Genomic DNA, 20,676 nt, shown 5'->3' on the forward strand with positions numbered 1-20,676 from the left:
TAGGGAGAGGTTTGGTAAAACCCCAGTGGAACAAAGTGGAGGCAATACAAGGTTGGCCTCGACCAATCTGCAAAAAGCAGGTCAGAGCATTTTTAGGAATAGTAGGATACTATCGGAGATTCATCCCTCATTTTGCCACAAGGGCAGGGCCATTGACGGATCTGATAAAAGCTCGGGGCCCCGAGATAGTGAAGTGGACAGATGCAACAGAAGAAGCATTTGCAGATTTACGGACAACCCTATGCTGCCATCCAGTACTCATAGCCCCAGACTTCAAGAAGGAATTCATCCTACAAAGGGACGCCTTGGAGGTTGGGCTTGGTGCCGTCCTTTCCCAGATGGTAGGGGAGGAGGAGCACCCCATCTTGTACCTCAACCGGAAGCTCCTCCCCAGGGAGCAAAAGTACGCGGTTGTCGAAAAGGAATGTCTGGCGATAAAATGGGCTATGGAGACTCTCCGCTACTATCTCCTGGGGCAGCGGTTTACCCTCATGACAGACCATGCCCCACTCCAGTGGATGCACAGGACAAGGAGAAGTACGCCAGAGTGACGAGGTGGTTCCTCTCTCTGCAGCCTTTCCATTTTTGGGTCCAGCATAGAGCTGGAAGCCAACATGGCAACGCTGATGGCCTATCGCGACGGCACTGCCTCTCATCCCAAATAGCCCAACCCCTTTGTGTTGGGCGGGGGGGTATGTGATACAGCATGGCCAGAGGGCAGCAGGAGAGTGTTAGCAGGGAGCCTTATTCCCTGCAAGGGGAGGAAGGTTTGTTATAGATTAACTAGAGCACCTGAAGCCAATTAGAGCACCAGCAGTCAGTCATGTGATAAAAACCCCTGCTTCAGTCAGACAGTAGGGGAGTTGGAGCAGGAAGGTTTGGTTGGGGCAGAGAGCAGTTTGAAGGAGTTGGAGAAGAGAACAGTATTGAAGAGAGACAAAAGGAAAGTTTGGAGGAGTGCTGCGGGGGGCTGAGAAATCGAAAAGAAACCCTAGGTAAGGGGCACCTGGCTTGTGTAAAAGGAGGGCAAGAAGCCCCTTCCCAAGCTGAAGGGCAGGAGAGGGAAGTAGCCCAGGGGAAGGAACTGCTAGTTCAAGTGATTCACCACAAACCTCAGGGCCCCTGGGTTGGGACCTGGAGAAGATGGCGGGCCCAGGTCCCTCCCTCTCCACTCCGCTCCTCAAGGACACTAGTGGGGTAATTAAAATACCAGTCCAGAGGCAAGCAATGGCGCCCTGAACCTTCCCCAAAGAAGAGAAAGTGCGAGACCCCAGCATAACAGTACTGGCAATTTGCCACATTACAAAAACAAGTTTCATTATCCCAATCAAAACTGTTGGTGCAGTTCCATAATTCACTATAAAGCTAGTCAGACTCGTTTGGTCTTTCTGCCTAAAAGTCCAGTCCTGCAAACACTTGCTCATGTGAGTAGCCCTTACTCACAGGCATATGTGCATTGACTGTAATATTACAAAGGTGACTAATAACTACTTTCATGAGAATGAGTTTGCAGGATTTGTCTCTTTGACATGCAAGAAAGATAAAACAGGTAAGATATATGAAAATAAGAGAAAATCCACTAAAAATTAATGAAGTAATTTGCTGTCTGTAATCTTGCACAACAAAGTATTAAGGCAACAACAGTACAGCTGAAATCAAACAGTAACATTATCTTCCAAATAAAAGTCTTCACAGTTTTGGATCTAATACTGAACTGAAATGGTAACCACAGAAACATTCTATATTCATTCTGGGACTCTGCAGTATGTATATATCTTGTATTAGGCCACCGAACTGACAGTTTGATGAAATAATAATTGTCTTTGTAAGATTCCTGTGTTACAGAACAGTTCATATTGACCTTTCATCTTGTAATGCTATTTACAGAGATATTAGCTTTTCCAGGCCTGTATCACCTAATCTTTTCATCTGTCACTCTGTCAATAAAAGAAATTTATAGTAATTCACAAAACTTCTATTGGGGGGTTCTGAATGGAAAAGGTGCATTCTGAATCAAGAGGAGAAGTCTAGTCTATCTCTGTTTGGATAGTTTTGTAAAAAACGTAGAAATTCTGCCTCCTTGGTCACTTAGCACTTACCTGTTCTTACTATAAGATCCAACTTCCAAACGTTAATGCCTAAGTTTAAGCACCTAGGCACCTTAATCAGCACTTAATGTAGGTGCCTAAAGTGGGTATTTAAGTTCCTAAATATGGATTTAACTAAACTGAAGCTTCCATATTTGAAAATAGGGCACATTGGCCACGATTTTAAAAAACTGATATCTACAATTGAATCAAGCCTTTATGTACATATTTGGACACCTAACTAAAATGTCCTGAGTTTAAAAATTGTTGAGTCTCCAGTAGCTCTTATTGAGAATTTTATGGTGTTGGGATAGATTGTGAAGTAAGGGATATTGTTGCAGGGAACAGTAAATCTGGTGCGGGGGGGGAGTGAGAGAGTCCAACAGAAATTAGATGTTGAGTAAGATGGGGGAGAAACGGGTGTGTGCATGTATGTATGTTGGGGATTGTGTTTTGTTTGGGGGAGATTGGTATATTAATGTGGTTTTTTAAGCCTGCATTAGAAATCGCTGTTCTAGTACCCAGCTGCAACAGCTACGTCTTTTCAGTTGCTGCCTTAGTGTAGCTAGGAGAGTGAAACAGTTTTGCCAGGAGCTTAAGATATGGAGGTGGTCAAGCTCCCTCAATTCCTGTGGTGCTGGTTTGGAGGAAATACGATGCTGAAAGGAAAATAGGTATGGTGGAGGCTATAATACTGTCATGGACCAACTATTACTGCGTTCTGTTTGGTGATGCATCTGCAGTCTCTAGCAGGGATAGACAGAATAACTTCGCAGTGGTTTTGTTCAGTTCTTTCTGGGAGTTCAAAGATTTGGTTTTGGGTGATTAACCACTGCAGAGAGCTGCAAAATTCCATGTTCACATTCGTCCTATTCAGTGCGTATATGGTCTATTGGGAGGTTTCATTGGGAGGCACTGGCTACTGAGGAATCCAACTTTGTTTCCACCTCATCAACTCTGGCAGGTGCAGCAGAAGTGCCTTACCTTGTGTCTGAATGAAATTGGGGCTTGAGTAAAGGCTAACTGGCTTGAGGCTTCCTATGAGGAAGACTGGGGAAATGTTTTTAAGTTGTGGGAAACCACCTGGCAGAGTTTATATCAGCTCTGGGCATTAGTTACTCAAGCTCATAACCTTAGGATTTTGCATCGTTCTTGGTCCTCTAGATGTTCAGGTACCTGCTGTTGATAAGATTAAGTTTTATCATCTTTCCTTTGCAAGTAGGGTGAAAGCAACTATTTATTTTATATGTGGATGTAGTGACCATTCTCCACGCCTTTGTCACTTCAGGATTCGACTATTACAATTTGTTCTATATAAGGCTCTCCTTGAGACATTTTCGAAACGTTGCTGGGTGGAGGAGTGTACAGTTACCACTAAGAAAAGGTTCATACAGAGAGCACGTTACATCAGTGCTCCAGGATCTGCACTGGCTGCCAGTTAGTTTCTGTCTGGAATCTATGATGTTTTGACCTATAAAGCTCTAACTTGTTTGGACCCTGATTACCCTCTCCCCAAATTTTATCTCTATAGTTGCAGTCAGTCATCAAAGGTGCTCAAGCTAGGTGCGAAAATGCTGGCAAAGCATTCTCCATGAGAAGTCCTCAGTTCTGGAATTTCTCTCTCCTTGGTCCTACAGAGCCTGGAGTTTTTGGCTTTCAAGCATATTGCAAAGCTTTTGTACTATTGGATATTTGTTTATTTATGGTAAAGTACTTAATTATTAGGTTGTTGTACTGTTGTATAGCTGTTTAGATGGCAGTGACAATTTATACTGAAAAAATGTTTTAATTATGATTTTAACTATTTGTACAAGTGCCTGTGGTGAAGATGTAGTTGCTTTTAAAAACTTTGACTCATATATTCATTTACTTTTGGTATGAATCCTGATCTGAAAAAAGAGACCAGAGATTGGGTTGTGTATTTAAAAGAGGAAAAGCGAAAGCTGATGTTCCTACGCCTCAAATCGTGAGTGAGTGAGTGGTTGGAAACCAGCAGTGAAGTTATCATAGACATAGCTTGACTCATTGTAGTTTCACTAGTCTGCCACAAGCAGTAGGAGAAATTATTATTTCAACAGATCTGAACAGCCTAAGTTCTGAAATAAAAAAACCTGAAAGTTTCAGCAATAAGCAGGTTGGTAACCTGAGTTTCTTCAACTTCAACAGGAGAGTTTATCCATTGTGAGCTTTTCTGAAGCCATTTGCTTTAGAGCTTATCTCTGCAAGAACCTAAATATCCTTCCTTAATTCCTGGAAAAATCATTTGTTGTGACTAGTGCCCTTTCCTCTTTCTTGAGCTCTATGAATTAAGAAGAAATAACCTTGTCATGTGTATTTAACCTAAACTCCAATTTATAGCAGATGTCAAACATGTAAGTGAGGATAGCTGTCTAAATGTAGAACAGAAATCTTTTCAGTCTTGGGTCATAGATGATGCAATTTCCTGAGAGAGCACAGCTTAAGCAATTCAGACTGATAGGAATCTGATTGGGACACATATTTGTGTAATAAATATTTTCTTGGCGTTGTCCTTGTCTCCAGTGATTTCTTCTATGGTGAAACTGTCGCATTTTAAAATATTTCTAAAGAACTGTCATGGTGTTGATACGTTTGGCTCTTTTTTATGTGATGCTGACAGTTATAAGGTGCTGGGCAGAAAATAAAGCTTTCTTTGTGGTGGGAGGGAGGATTTGGCCGTTGTTCATTTGTAATCATGGTCATGTCAGGAAAAACTGTTTATAATATTCTGTGTTAAATATATGAAACAATAGCATAAACTAGTTGACAGGAGATTTGGGATCCAGTTTTCAGAAGCTCAGGCACATACTTGAGCACCTCTTTTGCATGTACACTGACCATGGTTGCATGTCTTGTCACCACAATTTTACAGGCAAATTACATTACTCAGGGTTATCTGAACCTAAAATTATGATAATTAATCACTGTTTTTTAGGAGGTGTCAGGAAATAAATCAGTGGGGGACACAGTGTCTCCCTCTCATAAATGATTGGTACACACAAGAGTGCTTCCACCTAAAAACGCTTGCTTTTATTGAGTACAAAGCACACATCTAAACTAGCAATAGTCAAGAGTGTCCCAGAATATAGTTATCAAAAGTCTGAGGTGATGCTGAGTGACAGCAGCAGGTTTCCCGTGGCCAGCCTTCCTCCTAGCTTCTAGGGAGATTGATGTTAGTGTCTTCTTGCTCGTAGAAAATCGAAACTTTTCCAAAGTACACGTTTTAACTATGTTTTTAAATAAGTAACTTAAAACAAAGAATAATTCAAAGTAACTTCTAATAGGCTAACAATTTCCCTAGCAGCAGCAAAGAGTTCATAATTTCTACTTATTAGTAAAGCAACTCCAGCAAGAAACTTATAAACACAGGCACCCAGACCAATGTCAGCTCTCCTTGTTAGTAACACTGCAGTTGTGCAGATGTTTTTGTCTGCCTAAGCAAGGCCAAATTCTTCCTTGCCACGAGGTATCCTCACTTCCAGCTTATGGTGGCTAAGTGCACAAGATGGCTACAGGCTTTATCAAGTTCAGTTCTCTTGAAACAATCAGATGTACATTTATTTGACTAACACCTCTGAAAATTCAGGTACATGTCCAGTCATTGGACTTATATCAGACTTGTGTTTTATCTTCCTTTTTTGTCACCTAGTAGTCATGGTTGACTTCTGCAGAGGTTTGCATGTGCATCTTCCTATTTTCCTCTAAAACACACTTACTTTTCGTGCACAATTTAGGCAGCTACTTTTGAAAATAAGTCCCTTTAAATTTTTGGAAGCTCACATCAACTTCCTTATGCATTAGTCATCTTAAGTTACAAAATGCACTGCCCATATATTTTTTTGAAAGTACTTCTTAAGAAGAACTTAGAAACATATGGAGTAATATACACATCATAAAAAGGAAAATCCTGTTCTTGAGCCATGGATATAATAGCCCTGATTAGAGCCAAGAGATAGACTAGGAGAGAAAATATAAACAAACAGTAAATGCTATTAACATAGATTATGAAACATGAAAAATAGCTATGCTTTTTTATTTCTTTATAGGAACACAATTGGTTTGAAATTGTCCATTAATTTCTGCATTATAGGTAAAATATTACTGTCGTGGTTCAAGCGTACTTGCATCTCTGTCCCCTCTTCTGATCTCACTGAGTGCACAACTTCCAGGTCATAGGCCATGAGTCTTCACCTCTCTGGGGAGGAATCTCATGATTCTCCCACTCTTAGAGCAGGGTGCTAGGCTACAGAACCCAGTAATAATCAGGCTTACTCCACAATAGGTCCTACTAGACTCTGTACCTGTGGTTCTTCCCTCTGGGAGCTTGTGACCAGTGATGAATACAGTGACCCAAAAAAGCCTTCTTAAAACAAAGTATTTGTTTAATCTTAACAAAACACAGAATAGCAAGGGGAAAGGTTTAAAACAACAGAACAAATACATGTGTAGTTATGTTTCCATCTTCCATATAGGGTGACCAGATGTCCCGATTTTTGGGTCTTTTTCTTTTATAGGCTCCTATTACCCCCCATCCCCGTCCCAATTTTTCACATTTGCTGTCTGGTCATCCTACCCCCATGTAGGGGGACCTGTTAGTCTATCTTCTGTCTTTTCAGACACCCCAGCCGCTGGGGCCTAGTTCACTTTAGTTCAAAAACCCTGTCTCCCTCCCATTCAGAGTCTCTCCTTTAATCCCTCTCAAGTTTTTGATCTGCCCTCTCCCTTCATGGGGTGGGAGGGGTGATTCAGTTCTGCCAAAGACAATCAGGCAAGCCCACCACAGAAAGAGAGGTAGCATATCATAGTTAATACTCCTGGATGTTTACTGAAGAGCTATTATCTGGGCTGTTGTCCTTCTTTCTTGGTAAATTTCCTAAGCACCTGGCTACTGAATTAACCTAATATAGGCATACAATAAAAATCTTTAAAGTACTCAGACAAACATTTGGCGTATGTAGTATTCATAGTAGGGCTGTCAAACTGTTAAAAACTTAATAGCGATTAATCATGAGATTAAAAGAAGTTTTGATTAATTGCAGTTTTAATCCCACTGTTAATAGAATACAATTTATTTAAATATTTGTGCATGTTTTTCTACATTTTCAAACATTGATATCAATTACAACACAGAACACAATGTATAGTGCTCATTTTATATTATTTTGATTAGAAATATATGCACTGTAAAAATGATGAAACAAAAGAAATAGTATTTTTCAATTCATCTCATACAAGTACTGTAGTGCAGTGTCTTTATTGTCTAGCAGTGTGATTAAAACTGATTAATCATGACTAATTTTTTTAGTCTAATTAATTTGTTTTGCATTAACTGCTTCAGTTAATTGTGATTAACAGCCCTAATTTCATAAATTAATACAAGCAAATCTGTCACAAGTATGCACCAAACAAGTGTTTAATTGAAATTTCCTAAGTGACTTTGTTAGAATATATTAGGTCACACTTTACATGAAAGATACATTTATAAATAGTTTATAAAGTATTAATAAAAGATGAATACACCTCCACCCCGGTATAATTATACCGTGACCCGATATAAGGCGGGTTCGCATACAAGGGAGTAAAGCTCTGACATGCACTCTGAGCAGCGTATTAAGGGTGCCAGGCCGGGGCAGAGGGTCTCGGTTGCAGTCAGGGGCTGCCCTCCCTGGGTCTGGGGGGAAGGAGCTGTGGAAGGGCACTTTTGGGGACCCTTGCCCCAGCCGTGTCGCTCGGGGAAGGGGCCTTGGGGGAAGAGATCCCCCCCCACACACTCACCAGCAGCGACAGAAGCGGAGCAGCCCGGCCCCAACCCGCTCCACTCCGCCAGCTCCTAGCCGCAGTGCTCTGCTTCCCACCACAGGTGAGTACAGGGGGCGTCCTTTCCCCAACCTCTCTGCACTCACCTGCGGCAGGAAGTGGAGCAAGGTGGCCCCAGCCGTGTCGCTGGGGGTCGGCTGGGGAAAGGTCCTGCACTAACCTGCCCGGCAGGAAGTAGAGCACCACAGCTGGGAGCTGGCAGAGTGGAGCTGGCTGGGGCTGGGCTGCTTTGCGTCCTGCTGCCAGTGAGTGCGGGGAGGTTGGGGAAAGGATGCCCTCCAAGCTCACCTGGTGCCGGGACAAGGAAAGCAGAGCAGGCTGGAGCCATGTCACTCTGCTTCCTGCCACAGGTGAGTGCGGGGGGGCATCCTTTCCCCAACCTTCCCGCACTCACCGGCAGCAGGAAGCAGAGCACCGCGGCTGGGAGGTGGTGGAGTGGAGTGGGCTGGGACCGGGCTGCTCCGCTTCCTGCCGCAGCCGGTGAATGCTTGTCAAGGGGTGGAGGGGAGGGGATGGTTAGAGGTTGGAGCAGTCAGGAGACAGGGGGGTTGGGTAGAGGGTAGGGTCCTGGAGTGATTAGGGATAGGAGTCTCTGGAGGGGGCGGTCAGGGAATGGGGGGGGTCAAAGCAAGTTTGACATAGTGAGGTCTCACCTATAACGCAATGAGATTTTTTGTCTCCCAAGGACTGCGTTATATCGGGGTAGAGGTGTAGACATTTTAATAAATGATTAATCAATTGTTATAGAGTCCAACAGGTTCTGTATAACCATGGCTTATTACCATCTACGACACCTCCTAATAATGTGCTTATAACTATTTATAAAACACATCCTACTCATGTCTGTAACATGCTTACAACATTTATTCTTCTTCGAGTGATTGCTCATATCCATTCCAGTTAGGTGTACGCGCCGCGCGTGCACATTCGTCGGAAAACTTTTACCCTAGCAACTCAGTGGGCCGGCAGGTCGCCCCCTAGAGTGGCGCCACCATGGCGCTCCATATATACTCCTGCCGGCCCACCCGCTCCTCAGTTCCTTCTTACCGCCCGTGTCGGTCGTTGGAACAGTGGAGCGCGGCTTAGCTGACCTCCACTTCCCTAGCTACTCGTTTTCTCGTATATAATTATGCAGTTATAACACTTTTATATATATATTTGTATGGTTATACGTGTTTTCTTTGCTAACATGGTTAGTTTAGTTAGCGGGGTTCAGGAAGTAGCCCCTTCCATGAGCCCAGTGCCGGAGCCATGCATGGCTCACCGGGTTTTAAAAAGGGGCCCGGCTTGCCAGAAGCCGCGGCCGAAGAGAGATCTACATGACTCCTGTTTGAAGTGCCTCAGGGAATCACACTTGACAGATAAGTGCCCCATTTGCAAGGCTTTTAAGCCGAGAACAAAAAGGTGCGGGACTTTCACTTGCCCCTCCACCTTGGGCGCGGAGCGATGTTCAAGCGGCGGGCAGAAGCGCCTCCTCGGCACCGGACCCCGCCGGTACCACCAAGGCCTTTCGGCACCGACCGTCGCCGGCACCGATGTCGACTCGGCACCGCTCCCTTCTTCCGAGGTCGAGAGAGTCTACGATTCCTGCTGGTGCCTGGCGGCTCCCCGGCACGCGCCGTGGTTGAGCCCCCTGCTCCCGCTACTTCCGTGCCACCTGCATCGCAGCCAGAGAGCTCGCCTCAGTTGCGTTATCCGGCACCGTCACCTGCAGAGGCACCGATGACTTCGGCTCCGTCGATTCCAGTCCCCCAGGACCAGGGAATCCGGTGCCTGGCAGCTCCCCGGCTCGCGCCGTGGTAGAGCTTACTGCTCCTGCTGCTTCTGTGCCAGCTGCACCACAGCTAGACAGCTCGTCTAAGATGGCTCGCCCGGCACCGACGACGTCGGCACCGTCGATCCCGGTCCCACGAGGGCCGTAGAATCCGGTGCCTGACGGCTCCCCGGCACGCGCCGTGGTTGAGCGTATTGCTCCTGCTGCTTCCGTGCCAGCGGCACCGCAGCCAGAGAGCTCGTCTAGTCGGATCGCCCGGCGCTGACACCTGCTACGGCACCGATGACGTCGTCACCGTCGATCCCGGTCCCATAAGGGCCGTAGAATCCGGTGCCTGACGGCTCCCCGGCACGCGCCGTGGTTGAGCGTATTGCTCCTGCTGCTTCCGTGCCAGCGGCACCGCAGCCAGAGAGCTCGTCTAGTCGGATCGCCCGGCGCTGACGCCTGCTACGGCACCGATGACGTCGTCACCGTCGATCCCGGTCCCACAAGGGCCGTAGAATCCGGTGCCTGACGGCTCCCCGGCACGCGTCGTGGTTGAGCGTATTGCTCCTGCTGCTTCCGTGCCAGCGGCACCGCAGCCAGAGGGCTCGTCTACGTCGGATCGCCCGGCACCGACACCTGCTGCGGCACCGATGGCGTCGGCACCGTCGATCCCGGTCCCACACGGGCCGTAGAATCCGGTGCCTGACGGCTCCCCGGCACGCGCCGTGGTTGAGCGTATTGCTCCTGCTGCTTCCGTGCCAACGGCACCGCAGCCAGAGAGCTCGTCTACGTCGGATCGCCCGGCACCGACACCTGCTGCGGCACCGATGACGTCGGCACCGTCGATCCCGGTCCCGCAAGGGCCGTAGTATCCGGTGCCTGACGGCTCCCCGGCACGCGCCGTGGTCGAGCTAATGCTCCGGCTGCTTCCGTGCCAACGGCACCGCGGCCAGAGGGCTAGTCTAAGTCGGATCGCCCGGCACCGACACCTGCTGCGGCACCGATGACGTCGGCACCGTCGATCCCGGTCCCGCAAGGGCCGTAGAATCCGGTGCCTGACGGCTCCCCGGCACGCGCCGTGGTTGAGCTCCTGTTCCGGCTGCTTCCATGCCAACCGAAGCCTCTGAGGCACCGACAACATCGGCACCGTCGATTCCAGTCCCACAAGGGCTATCGAATCCGGTGCCCGACGGCTCCCCGGCACGCGCTGTGGTTGAGCGTATTACTCCCGCTGCTTCAGTGCTGACGGCACCCCAGCCAGACGGCTTATCTAACTCGGTTCTCCCGGCACCGGCACCTACCGAAGCTCTGATGACCTCGGTACCATGGATCCCGGCCCCACGAGGGCCGTCGAATCCGGTGCCTGACAGCTCCCCAGTACGCACTGTGGTTGAGCCTGCTGTTCCCTGCACGCCGGAGATGTTACCAACGGCGAGGGCTCTCAGTGCCATGACAGAGTCAGTGCTGCCTGACCCGGGCACCGCCGGTACGGGTAATACAGTCTCTTCAAGGGACTGTCCCCTGTCAGTACAGCAGAGCGGCACCGTCCATGATCACGGTCCCGCAGACACTCCAAGTCCTGTCTGCACGCCGGACACCACTGGCAGTCCCGGTACTGTTTTCCTCGGTACTGGTCACACTCGCTGCACCGGTCGGTATCCCGTTCGCCGACCCGCTATCGGCACCGTTCCGACATCTGGCACCGGGGCAGGTACCTTGACTCCTGTAGCTCTTCTCCGAGCCTCGAGATCTCGGTCGACCTCCCGACACCGTTCTGGTTGCGGGTCTGGATCTCGTTCCAGGTACCGATACGCCTCCCGATGCCGGTCCCCGGTGCCGAGTTGGGCAAGGTCCGAGTGAGTCAGAGACTCGGCCCGTGCCTTCTTTTAGTACCTCCATGGCCGTCCGGACACGCATCCGTGTCATCCCATATGCGCAGATTTTATGCTCAGGACCACGATCCTGATATGATGGCCAGCGGGCGCCAGCCCCGAAGCAGAAAGAGCCTTGGCGAATGCAAGGTGTACTCTGCAGGGGCCCTGCGCCTCTGGGTAGCAAAGCAACAAGCCTTGCTTAGCTGCGATAATTATAGCACCTGGGTGGAGGAGTTTCTCCCTCGAACCTCCCACCTAGAGTTCGCTGCCGTCTTGGAGGACGGGGGAAAGAATTTACCCTTTGTTGGTAAAGGCATCTTCGCGGCAGAGACAGCCCCAGACTGCGAAGCCTGCTGGACAATAGGGTCCTAATGCGTCTCAGCATGTATACGCCTGCGACCAAACGCAGGCCTTTATGGCCCCAGCCGCCATACTCTGTGCCTAGCCAGAGGCAGAACTCTGGAAAACGGCAAGGCCAAGGTGGTCGCAGACAAACGTCAGGCCCCCTAAAAAGCCAAAGTCAAGGTCCCTCGCAATTACCACTGGGACCAAAGACGGACCTTCCAAGGTTCGCCGGAGGGCGGTGTACCAGTCGCAGGACGGGATCCTGATCCCGCTTTCTCCTGGCATGGCCCCAGTTACTTTTAGATCGCTGGGTCCTGCGCACGATGGAGCATAGGTACCACCTTTAAATTGCTCCAGCCCTGTCCCCCTTCAGCGGACGAAAGGGGCTAGGGGTTTTACTCCCGTTATGCCCTAGTTCCCCACTCGAACACAGGTCTCAGACCTCCCTGGTCCTGCATGGACTCAACCGGTTTGGGATAAGGTTGAAGTTCTGCATGGTATCCCTGGGAACCATTATTCCATCCTTGCCTCCTGGGGGCTACTATGCCGCCCTGGATAGGAAGGACGCGTACTTTCGCAATGCCATCTTCCCTCCGCACGGGAGATGCCTCCGCTTTATAGCCAGCGGTGAATACTCCCGGTTTACGGCCATAGTCGCCGCCTACCGTAGCTATGTCGGATATGCGTTTTTCCGTATTGGGACGATTCGCTTATCCGAGGAGACTCTGACACACAAACCACTCAGCCCGTGGGCATCGTCACGGTCTTATTCACAGATCAAGGCCTGATGATTACTATAGAGCAATCCACTCTGGTTCCCACGCAGAGGTTGGGCTTCCTAGGGGCTATCTTGGTCTCCTACCTAGCTGGAGCCTGCTTATCACAACTGCGGTTTTAGGCGATGGCATCAATCATCTGAGGTCTGAAGGCTTTCCCAACGACCTCAGCTCGTTCTTGTCTCAGTCTCCTGGGTCCATGGTTGCCCGCAAGTTTGTAACCAAACACGCCAAGCTCCGCCTCCGTCCTCTCCAAGTCCGGCCCACCTCGGCGTACCGCTTGGACAGGGAGCCAATGGTCATGGTAGTCACCGTTCCCTCGAACGCCTTAGGCTCCCTAGAGTGGTGGCTAACTCCCTCCTTGGTGTGGACAGGATGCGGTTTCATCCGCCCCAGCCCTCACTGCCCCTGACGGCGGACGCATCATCTCTCTGCTCGAGTGCTCATGGTCACCTCCGAGCTTAAGGCCTTCGGTCTTCTAGGGAGCTGGCATTCCTCATTAATGCCCCAAAAATGAGAGTAGTCCGCCTGGCATGCCAGGGGTTCCAGCGGCAGCTGCGAGGCCGTTGTATCTCGGTGTTTACAGCCAACACAATGGCCAGGTGCTTCATAAGCATTCAGGGGGGACATAGTCCTCCCCCCTTTTTTGTCAGGAGGCCATCCATTTCCGGGTCTTTTGCATGGCCCACTCGATGGAGCTGGCGACGTCCTTTCTCCCAGGCGTTCGGAACGTCTTATCTCTTTGACTCAGCAGGTCTTTCCTGTCTTACGAGTCATCACTCTGCCCCATGTGAGGCGTCCCGCTTTCCGGAAGTGGAAATGGTTCCTCACACAGACCTGTTCGCTCACCGCGAGTGCAGGAAATGCCAGGTGTTCTGCTCCTTCCAAGGTCTCTCCTCGGAATCGATCTTGGACGCATTCCTGATGCCGTGGAACGGCCAACTGCATTATGCCTTCCCGCTGTTCCCACTGGTTCGTTACGTCCTGCTCAAATTCCGCAGGGGCGGAGCGTGCATCATCATGATCACTCCAGAGTGGTCCAGGCAGCACTGACATACCACGTTGCTCGGCCTGTCAGCCCAGACCTCATCACTCAGGGCAATGACAGGCTTCGTCACTCGGACCTGCAGCCTCTTCGCCTCACGGTGGCTCCTGCGTACCTGAGTCGGGGTGACAGGCAGCCTTCCACCTGGTCAACGTACCGAGCCAGGTGGAAGCGTTTCCTTTACAGCTGCAGTACGCTCGATCTTGCTCCTGCTGAGGTCTCGATCCCCTCTATTTGGCCTGCCTCTGGCCTTCAGCGGCAGGATCTGGCGGTATCATCGCTGAGGATACTCTCAGCAGCCATCCCTACCTTCCAGCAGGCTAAGATGGACGTTCAGTGTCCCACGCTCTATGGGTTCGAGGTCCCTCAAGGGCTTGGAGCGCTTGCACCCTCGGGTGCGCCGCCCAGCCCCGCCCTGGGGCCTCAACCTAGTCTTGGCCAGACGGGTCTCTGAGATCAGAGCTCTTACGAAGGTTCCACAAAGACAAGGTGCAGTTATGACCGCACCCGGCTTTCCTCCCTAAGGTGTTTTAGCCTTTCATGTTACCCACAGCTCAACGCAATGGGCATAACCGTTGCACTCCTTGGACATCTGTGGAGTGCTCGCATTATATTGTGCTGACAGAATCATTTCCTAAGGTGCCCCAGCTCTGCCCCGGTAGCGGGCCAAAGGGAGGGCTTGCTTGTTTTCCTCTCAGAGGATCTCATCTTGGGTGATGGCGGACATCCCCACTTGTTATGATTTGGCTCATATTTCCCCAAGCCACATCACCGTGCATTCTACCAGGGCTCAGGCTTCATCTGCCGCCTTGCTGGCTCGTGTTTCTACCCACGAGACCTGTCGCGAAGCTCCATTGGTCCTCGGTCCTTACCTTTGCTTCGCAGTATGCCCTGGTTCAGCAGTCAAGAGAGGCTGTAGCCTCTGGCTCGGCAGTTTTATTCTGCCACATTTCACTCCGACCCCACCGCCTTTGTAAGGCTTGGGATTCACCTAACTGGAATGGATATGAGCAATCACTCGAAGAAGAAAAGACGGTTACTCACCTTTGTAACTGTTGTTCTTCGAGATGTGTTGCTCATATCCATTCCGCACCCGCCCTCCTTCCCCACTGTCGGAGTAGCCGGCAAGAAGGAACTGAGGAGCGGGTGGGCCGGCAGGAGTATATATGGAGCGCCATGGTGGCGCCACTCTAGGGGGCGACCTGCCGGCCCACTGAGTTGCTAGGGTAAAAGTTTTCCGACGAATGTGCACGCGCGGCGCGTACACCTAACTGGAATGGATATGAGCAACACATCTCGAAGAACAACAGTTACAAAGGTGAGTAACCGTCTTTTAACCATTCATTTATATGTAACTGTTGTACAAGAGCTAGCAGTGAAGACATTCAAAACTTAGTTGCGTCAAGGAAGGCTCAGTGAGACAAAGAAAAAGTTCCAAATTTCCAATAGATTAGATAATAAACTATGTGCATTTTGTATTGACAGATATGCAATATAAAATACCGTCTGAGACTTCAAATTATCCAGGTCATCTGTATTAAAAATAGGCTAGCAACTAGTTCCACCACTGTGTTACATATTGCAGTAAATACAATTTTTACATGACTATAAAATATGACAGAGGGGTCTAAAAATATAAACAAAACTAAAGTGTAACATTTTACAGACAGATATATTGATACCGCTAACGCTGATTACATGGAGATGCATGAGCCAATGCATTACAATGGAGATATCTGCTAAGAAAAATACAGTACAGTAACTCATTTATGTAGACTTACTGTTATATTTACAGTAAAATGGGTAGAATCATGCGTCAAGGCATCAACTCAAGAGAGGTCTCCAAAGAAAGTATTTTGTATCAGTTGTTGCATTATGTACATAATTAAAATCAAAGATAAGTACATTTTCAACACTAGTGCACAGTATGTTAAATAATAATAATGGGTGTCACACATTTAGGAGGGTTGCATGTTTACTCTTTAGCAAATTGTACTGGAATATTCATTCTCACAGGCCCAAATATCATGATGTTACATTACAGTTGCAGACTCTCCTACAAATGCCTTAAACATGGAGAGTTGAGATTTCTGGCATTGTATACTAATGTATTTTGCAATGGTAGAAACAGCAGGAACTTCAGACCATCTGGCTACTGGTGGGTGGTTTCTACTTTTTTTTCAATTAGAATATTTTTAAAATGTATTGTATATAGTGCAATTAGAACCTGTCCCAATTATGAAATAGATGTATGAATACTCACAACATGGGTCAAGAAAATTCCCAGTGCTAGGGTTACATGGTATATAATGGGCATGATTTTCAAAAGGGCTGAGCATCAGCCTAACTCTGCTCTCATTAAAGTCAATGGAAGTTAACAATGTTAAAAACCCCACCCCAAGAGAGAGAGTTCTTAAACTGGCAAGTGATCCCTCTTGCATGAGTTTTGTAACATTCTAACTCCGCTGATTTCAGGGGAGTTATTCTTGGTTTAGATCAGTGTGAGATCATGGTCTTTTAATTTGGAAAAAAAAATAATCAGTCATTACAGTTGCCTAGTTCTGAAATATGTAGTATTTGACATTCATTGGTTTTAGATTTAAAACAAATGTATACAGAAAATTCTGCAAAAAGAAAATTACCTCAACTCTTGAAAGCTCTAAACATTTCAAGAATTATTACGCATGGGATAATACCAATGTTCCTGTTCATTTTTAACCAAAAATTATGACAGCTATTTGTACTTTGGGTAGTGTTCAGTTGCATTCCTTCCAGTTTTTCTTAGTATTGGATATTCTTTCTGTTTAAAATGTTTTCCTCATATGTTCAATATTCATGGTAAATGCATTCTATGCGAAGATTTGTAAGGCATGTTGGACATTCTTGCTATGAGGCAAGATTATATACATAAACATTTTAACATGACATCTAGAAAAGTAAACTAAGTCCCTTTCCTGATAGATACATCTTTCTTTGTTGTCACCTCTTTCTCTGTTTCATTTTAAATATATTATTTTGGTGCTTCAGAAAGTGAAGGCATGATAGCATTGGCTAAATCAAGGCAAAAAATGCAAACAGTTAAAAAAACAATCTTCCTCATATAGATCTCAGTTCTGACAATCCTAGTGGTTAATCTAACCCTCTGCTCTCTTCTAAACAAACACTGCCTTAAATTGTTTATGGACAAAATTCTTGGTTTATTTTTGTGGTCTTAACTTTCTATCTACTTACATACCACAACGACCCAATGGAGTGCTATGATTTACACCAGCTGAGGATGTGGCCCTGAGACTTTGCTTCTTGTCCTGAGTTAGGTGCACTGTGGGGATCAGCCCATGGAAAGAACTGTGACTCCAAGTCACAGTCCCTTCCTGGTTCCCACTCTTGATCCACAGAGAAGTATTCTGCTGCTGGCCCGTATCTGCAGCACACTACTTTTCCCTCCTCCTAAACTGTTTTGCCCAGAGGCCAAAGTCAAAGCTCTACCTAATTCCCAATCCTCTCCACCCTCTCATCTGTGCATGAGGGAAATGGCAGGCCCACAGAGCCTGCTCCCCTTTACGCTCCCTGCTTCCTCCATGCATAGGCTGATAATGCAGGGAGGTAGTTTGCAAGGTCACTAGCACTGAGTGGTGGTTTCTTTTGTTCTGGTCAGAATTATGAATGTTTTAGGGTAGGTAGTAAATTCCCTTTGTCAAGGGAGATGTTGATAATCTCTGTTCAGAGGGGTCTCAGGTTCTGTCTACTCTTGTATCATCCAGAAAAGATCTATATATCTAAGTGCTTAGATACGATGATAGGCTGTATACAAAACCCTAAGACAGATAGGAAGGCCAGAGAATCATTGTGAGAGGTTGGTAGCCCCAGCTGCCATTTAAACTTCCATGACTTTTTTATGAATAGGCTGGATTCTTGGAAGGGAGGGTGTTGTGTATCTGATCCTATGAGCAAAGTGTTGTTCTTGATAGCCACATGCATGTGATTTTCTCTGTGAAAAAGATGTCATCTCCACCCACTGAGTGGTTCTAGCTTCTGGGCTTGAGTGAAGACAGTCTGATTTTATGGAGCCATTTACTATCTGGAATAGTTCTACATAGTGAGAGCTTGCCAGTTCTATGGCCATCACACCAGTGCCTGAGTTTTTTCTTCATACTTTTCCTGTTATAGGTTATCTGAAAACCAGTTATTCTGTATGGGAAGTGTTGCTTTGATGCTAAAATGTCTGCAGCAGTATTCAGGAAGTGGCTATGGATCCATATGACAATGAGGTTTTTATTCCAAAGCATCTGTCTTGTATGTAGTTCATTGCAATATGTAATAATAGTTCAAGTACAGCACTGAGGCTGGTCTAACTTACAGTGTGGGACAGGCAGAAGATGTAATGCAATCCTCCTGGGGTGAGGGGGTCATCAGCAGAGGGATCAAACCTAGGACATCTGAACCGAAACAAAAAAGCTTCTACTACCTCAGCTAAAAGATCCAGGTCTGTTTATTAACTTACAGCTAGTGGCAGAATCATAAAACATGGTCCAGCCACTAGCAGAGGACAAAGAGCCACACTCTGTATGCAGTTATGGTAGCATAAAGTTACTTTCCCAGGACATCTCTGCCTTTTCAGTCCCTTAGCCAAGCAGAGCTTGGGAGGAACTGATATCTGGGCACTCTGGTTTTAGCACATGGCCCGCATCGTGGGACAATGAGAAGTGGCTATGATGGAAGGATGCAAAGTATTCTCTACCTACACTGGCCCAGCTCTACTGGCCAGTGCAGTGTATGTGGGACAGATATGGACCCACTCTCTCCTCACCCGCTTTGCCTTGTTTTGGGTGGCTAATTCCAACACCTGTTCTGGCCTGAAGTAGTCTTTGCAGTCAAGGGATACAAAGACTATAATTGCAGCTGGCCCTTGTGCAGTGGGAGTGTGGTAAGCTGCTTATGCCTTTTCATCCCCTCCTCCTTTGAAAAGACTGCCAAAATCTGGCCCTTAATTTTTTGGAGAGTTGTTAATTCAAATCCATTCCTTCAGTGTAAAACAACTGAAGTCACAAAAGGGATTAATTTGGCCCATTACATTTTAATGACATTCTTCTTGAAGGGGAGAGAACAATTTGTAGAAGCTTCATATTTATGCTTTTTCTAGGAAAGACATTTATTTCCAGCTGACAGGAGTTGCAGGTCATTGGAACTGCTGTAATGTGTCCTTTGTTACAAGTGTGCTTAGTTTTATGTCCTATTTTGTTTTTCCTCCTCAGAGGATTATGCCCAGCTGTGCAATGTTCCAGTTTCAGGATCTCGACGACCATATGGACAAGATGCTTTGGTTGACTTTGAGGAACACTATACCCCAGAAACTGATCCATTCTTTGTTGAAGACCGTAAGTAAATATCACTGTTATGTAAAATTCTTGAAAGCAGGATTATAACTTGGATTACTTCCCTGTAGTTGGCTTCATTCATCTGTTTGCTTCTGAGTAGTGTGGCCTATTTATTTATGTTCTACTTATTCCTATTACATTAACTTTGTCCGGTGTTCAGGTTCCAGCGCCAGAGTTGTATATGAGCCCATTTGGGCCCAAAGTACAATATTATTTTGTTTAATATAGTGAAATAATGTGTGCCAGGTATACTAAATTTATATTTACCAACAGATTTACAGCTAAAGGTCAAAAGACTAATTTTTCTTTGGAGCATGCGACTCAAACTCCTTTGGGGTATATAAATTTTTTTTTTTTAATTCTTCATGCCAGCTTTCCATGATTTTCCAGCAGAACTTATGTGGGGGAGGTGGAGTGTGTGCATGATGTTCTCACTCCAAAAAAATTGCCTAGTTTAGCATGACCACTGAGTATGATTTGCACAGGCTTTAGTTGGAATGCCAATACACACACAAATGAATAGGTCACGGGGAAAGCAAAGATCTTCCTACAGAATCTTATAGAAGTAGGGTTCTAAACTTATGTTTGAAAAATGCATGGGTTTTTAATTGAATAAGAACCTGATCCATCTTGCTTTGAAGTCGGTGGAAATCTGTTTGATCAGGACCTAGGCCAGGGGTTCTCAAAACTTCATTGCACCACAACGCCCTTCTGACAATAAAAATTACTACATGACCCCAGGAGGAGGGACTGAAGTTTAAGCCCCCTCGAGCTCTGCTGCCCTGGGGGGTGCGAAAGCTGAAGACCAAGGGCTTCAGCCCCAGGCAGGTAGCCTATAACTTGAGCCCCGCTGCCCAGGGCTAAAGCTCTTAGGCTTGGGCTTCGGCCCTGGACTTCAGCAAGTCTAAGCCAGCACTGCTGACCCCATTAAAATGAGGTTGTGACCCACTTTGGGATCCCGACCCACAGTTTGAGAACCACTGACCTAAACTACTTGTACTGCCTTGAATTCAGCTTACACCCTTATACCAGGGCTGAATTTGGTCCAGCATATTTCTTCAGTCTTACGTTAGAAACAAAATGGTGGTTACAAAAGGAACAGGCAATCCCAACTGCCTTGTACATATAGCATGCAGGTATCACTTCTCTCTTACCCAACATGTCTCCCATTAAAATGAGTTAATAAGTTAAAAGAAATAGTGGTAAAAGAAATCAAAATGATAGCTTTGAACAGGGCCAGAGGACTACAGTGAGTAGCAGAAGTTAGAGATGTATTCCCTGCCGCTAATTGCACAAGTACTAATAGGATGAAATTCAATAAGGACAAATGTAAAGCACTAAACTTAGGAAGGAATAATCAATTTCATGAATACAAAATGGGAAATGACTGCCTACAAAGGAGTTCTGCAGAAAAGGATGTGGGGGATATAGTGGGTCACAAACTAAATATGAGTCAACAATGTAATACTGTTGCAAAGAAAACAAACAGTATTCTGGGATGTATTAGCAAGAGTGTTGTAAGCAAGATACGAGATGTAATACTTCCACTCTATTCAGCACTGATAAGGCCTCAGCTGGAG

The 20,676-nt window shown here is 46.8% G+C and overlaps 1 protein-coding gene and 1 long non-coding RNA gene across 8 annotated transcripts in view; one reads left to right on the top strand and one right to left on the bottom strand.

The window, feature by feature from the left end:
- Positions 1-20,676, top strand: part of LTBP1 (latent transforming growth factor beta binding protein 1) — a 364,113-nt gene that overhangs the window by 332,265 nt on the left and 11,172 nt on the right. For all 7 annotated transcript variants that reach the window (XM_030557132.1, XM_030557134.1, XM_030557133.1 and 4 more), the window contains one exon: positions 18,974-19,096. In XM_030557132.1, coding sequence (XP_030412992.1) covers positions 18,974-19,096 — 123 coding nt within the window. The remainder of the gene's footprint in view (positions 1-18,973; positions 19,097-20,676) is intronic.
- LOC115648877 overlaps positions 1-20,676 on the bottom strand; it is an 84,168-nt gene that overhangs the window by 54,773 nt on the left and 8,719 nt on the right. The gene's annotated exons all lie outside the window — the stretch shown is intronic.

This window comes from Gopherus evgoodei, chromosome 3, assembly GCF_007399415.2.
Source record: "Gopherus evgoodei ecotype Sinaloan lineage chromosome 3, rGopEvg1_v1.p, whole genome shotgun sequence".
Taxonomy (NCBI): Eukaryota; Metazoa; Chordata; order Testudines; family Testudinidae; genus Gopherus; species Gopherus evgoodei.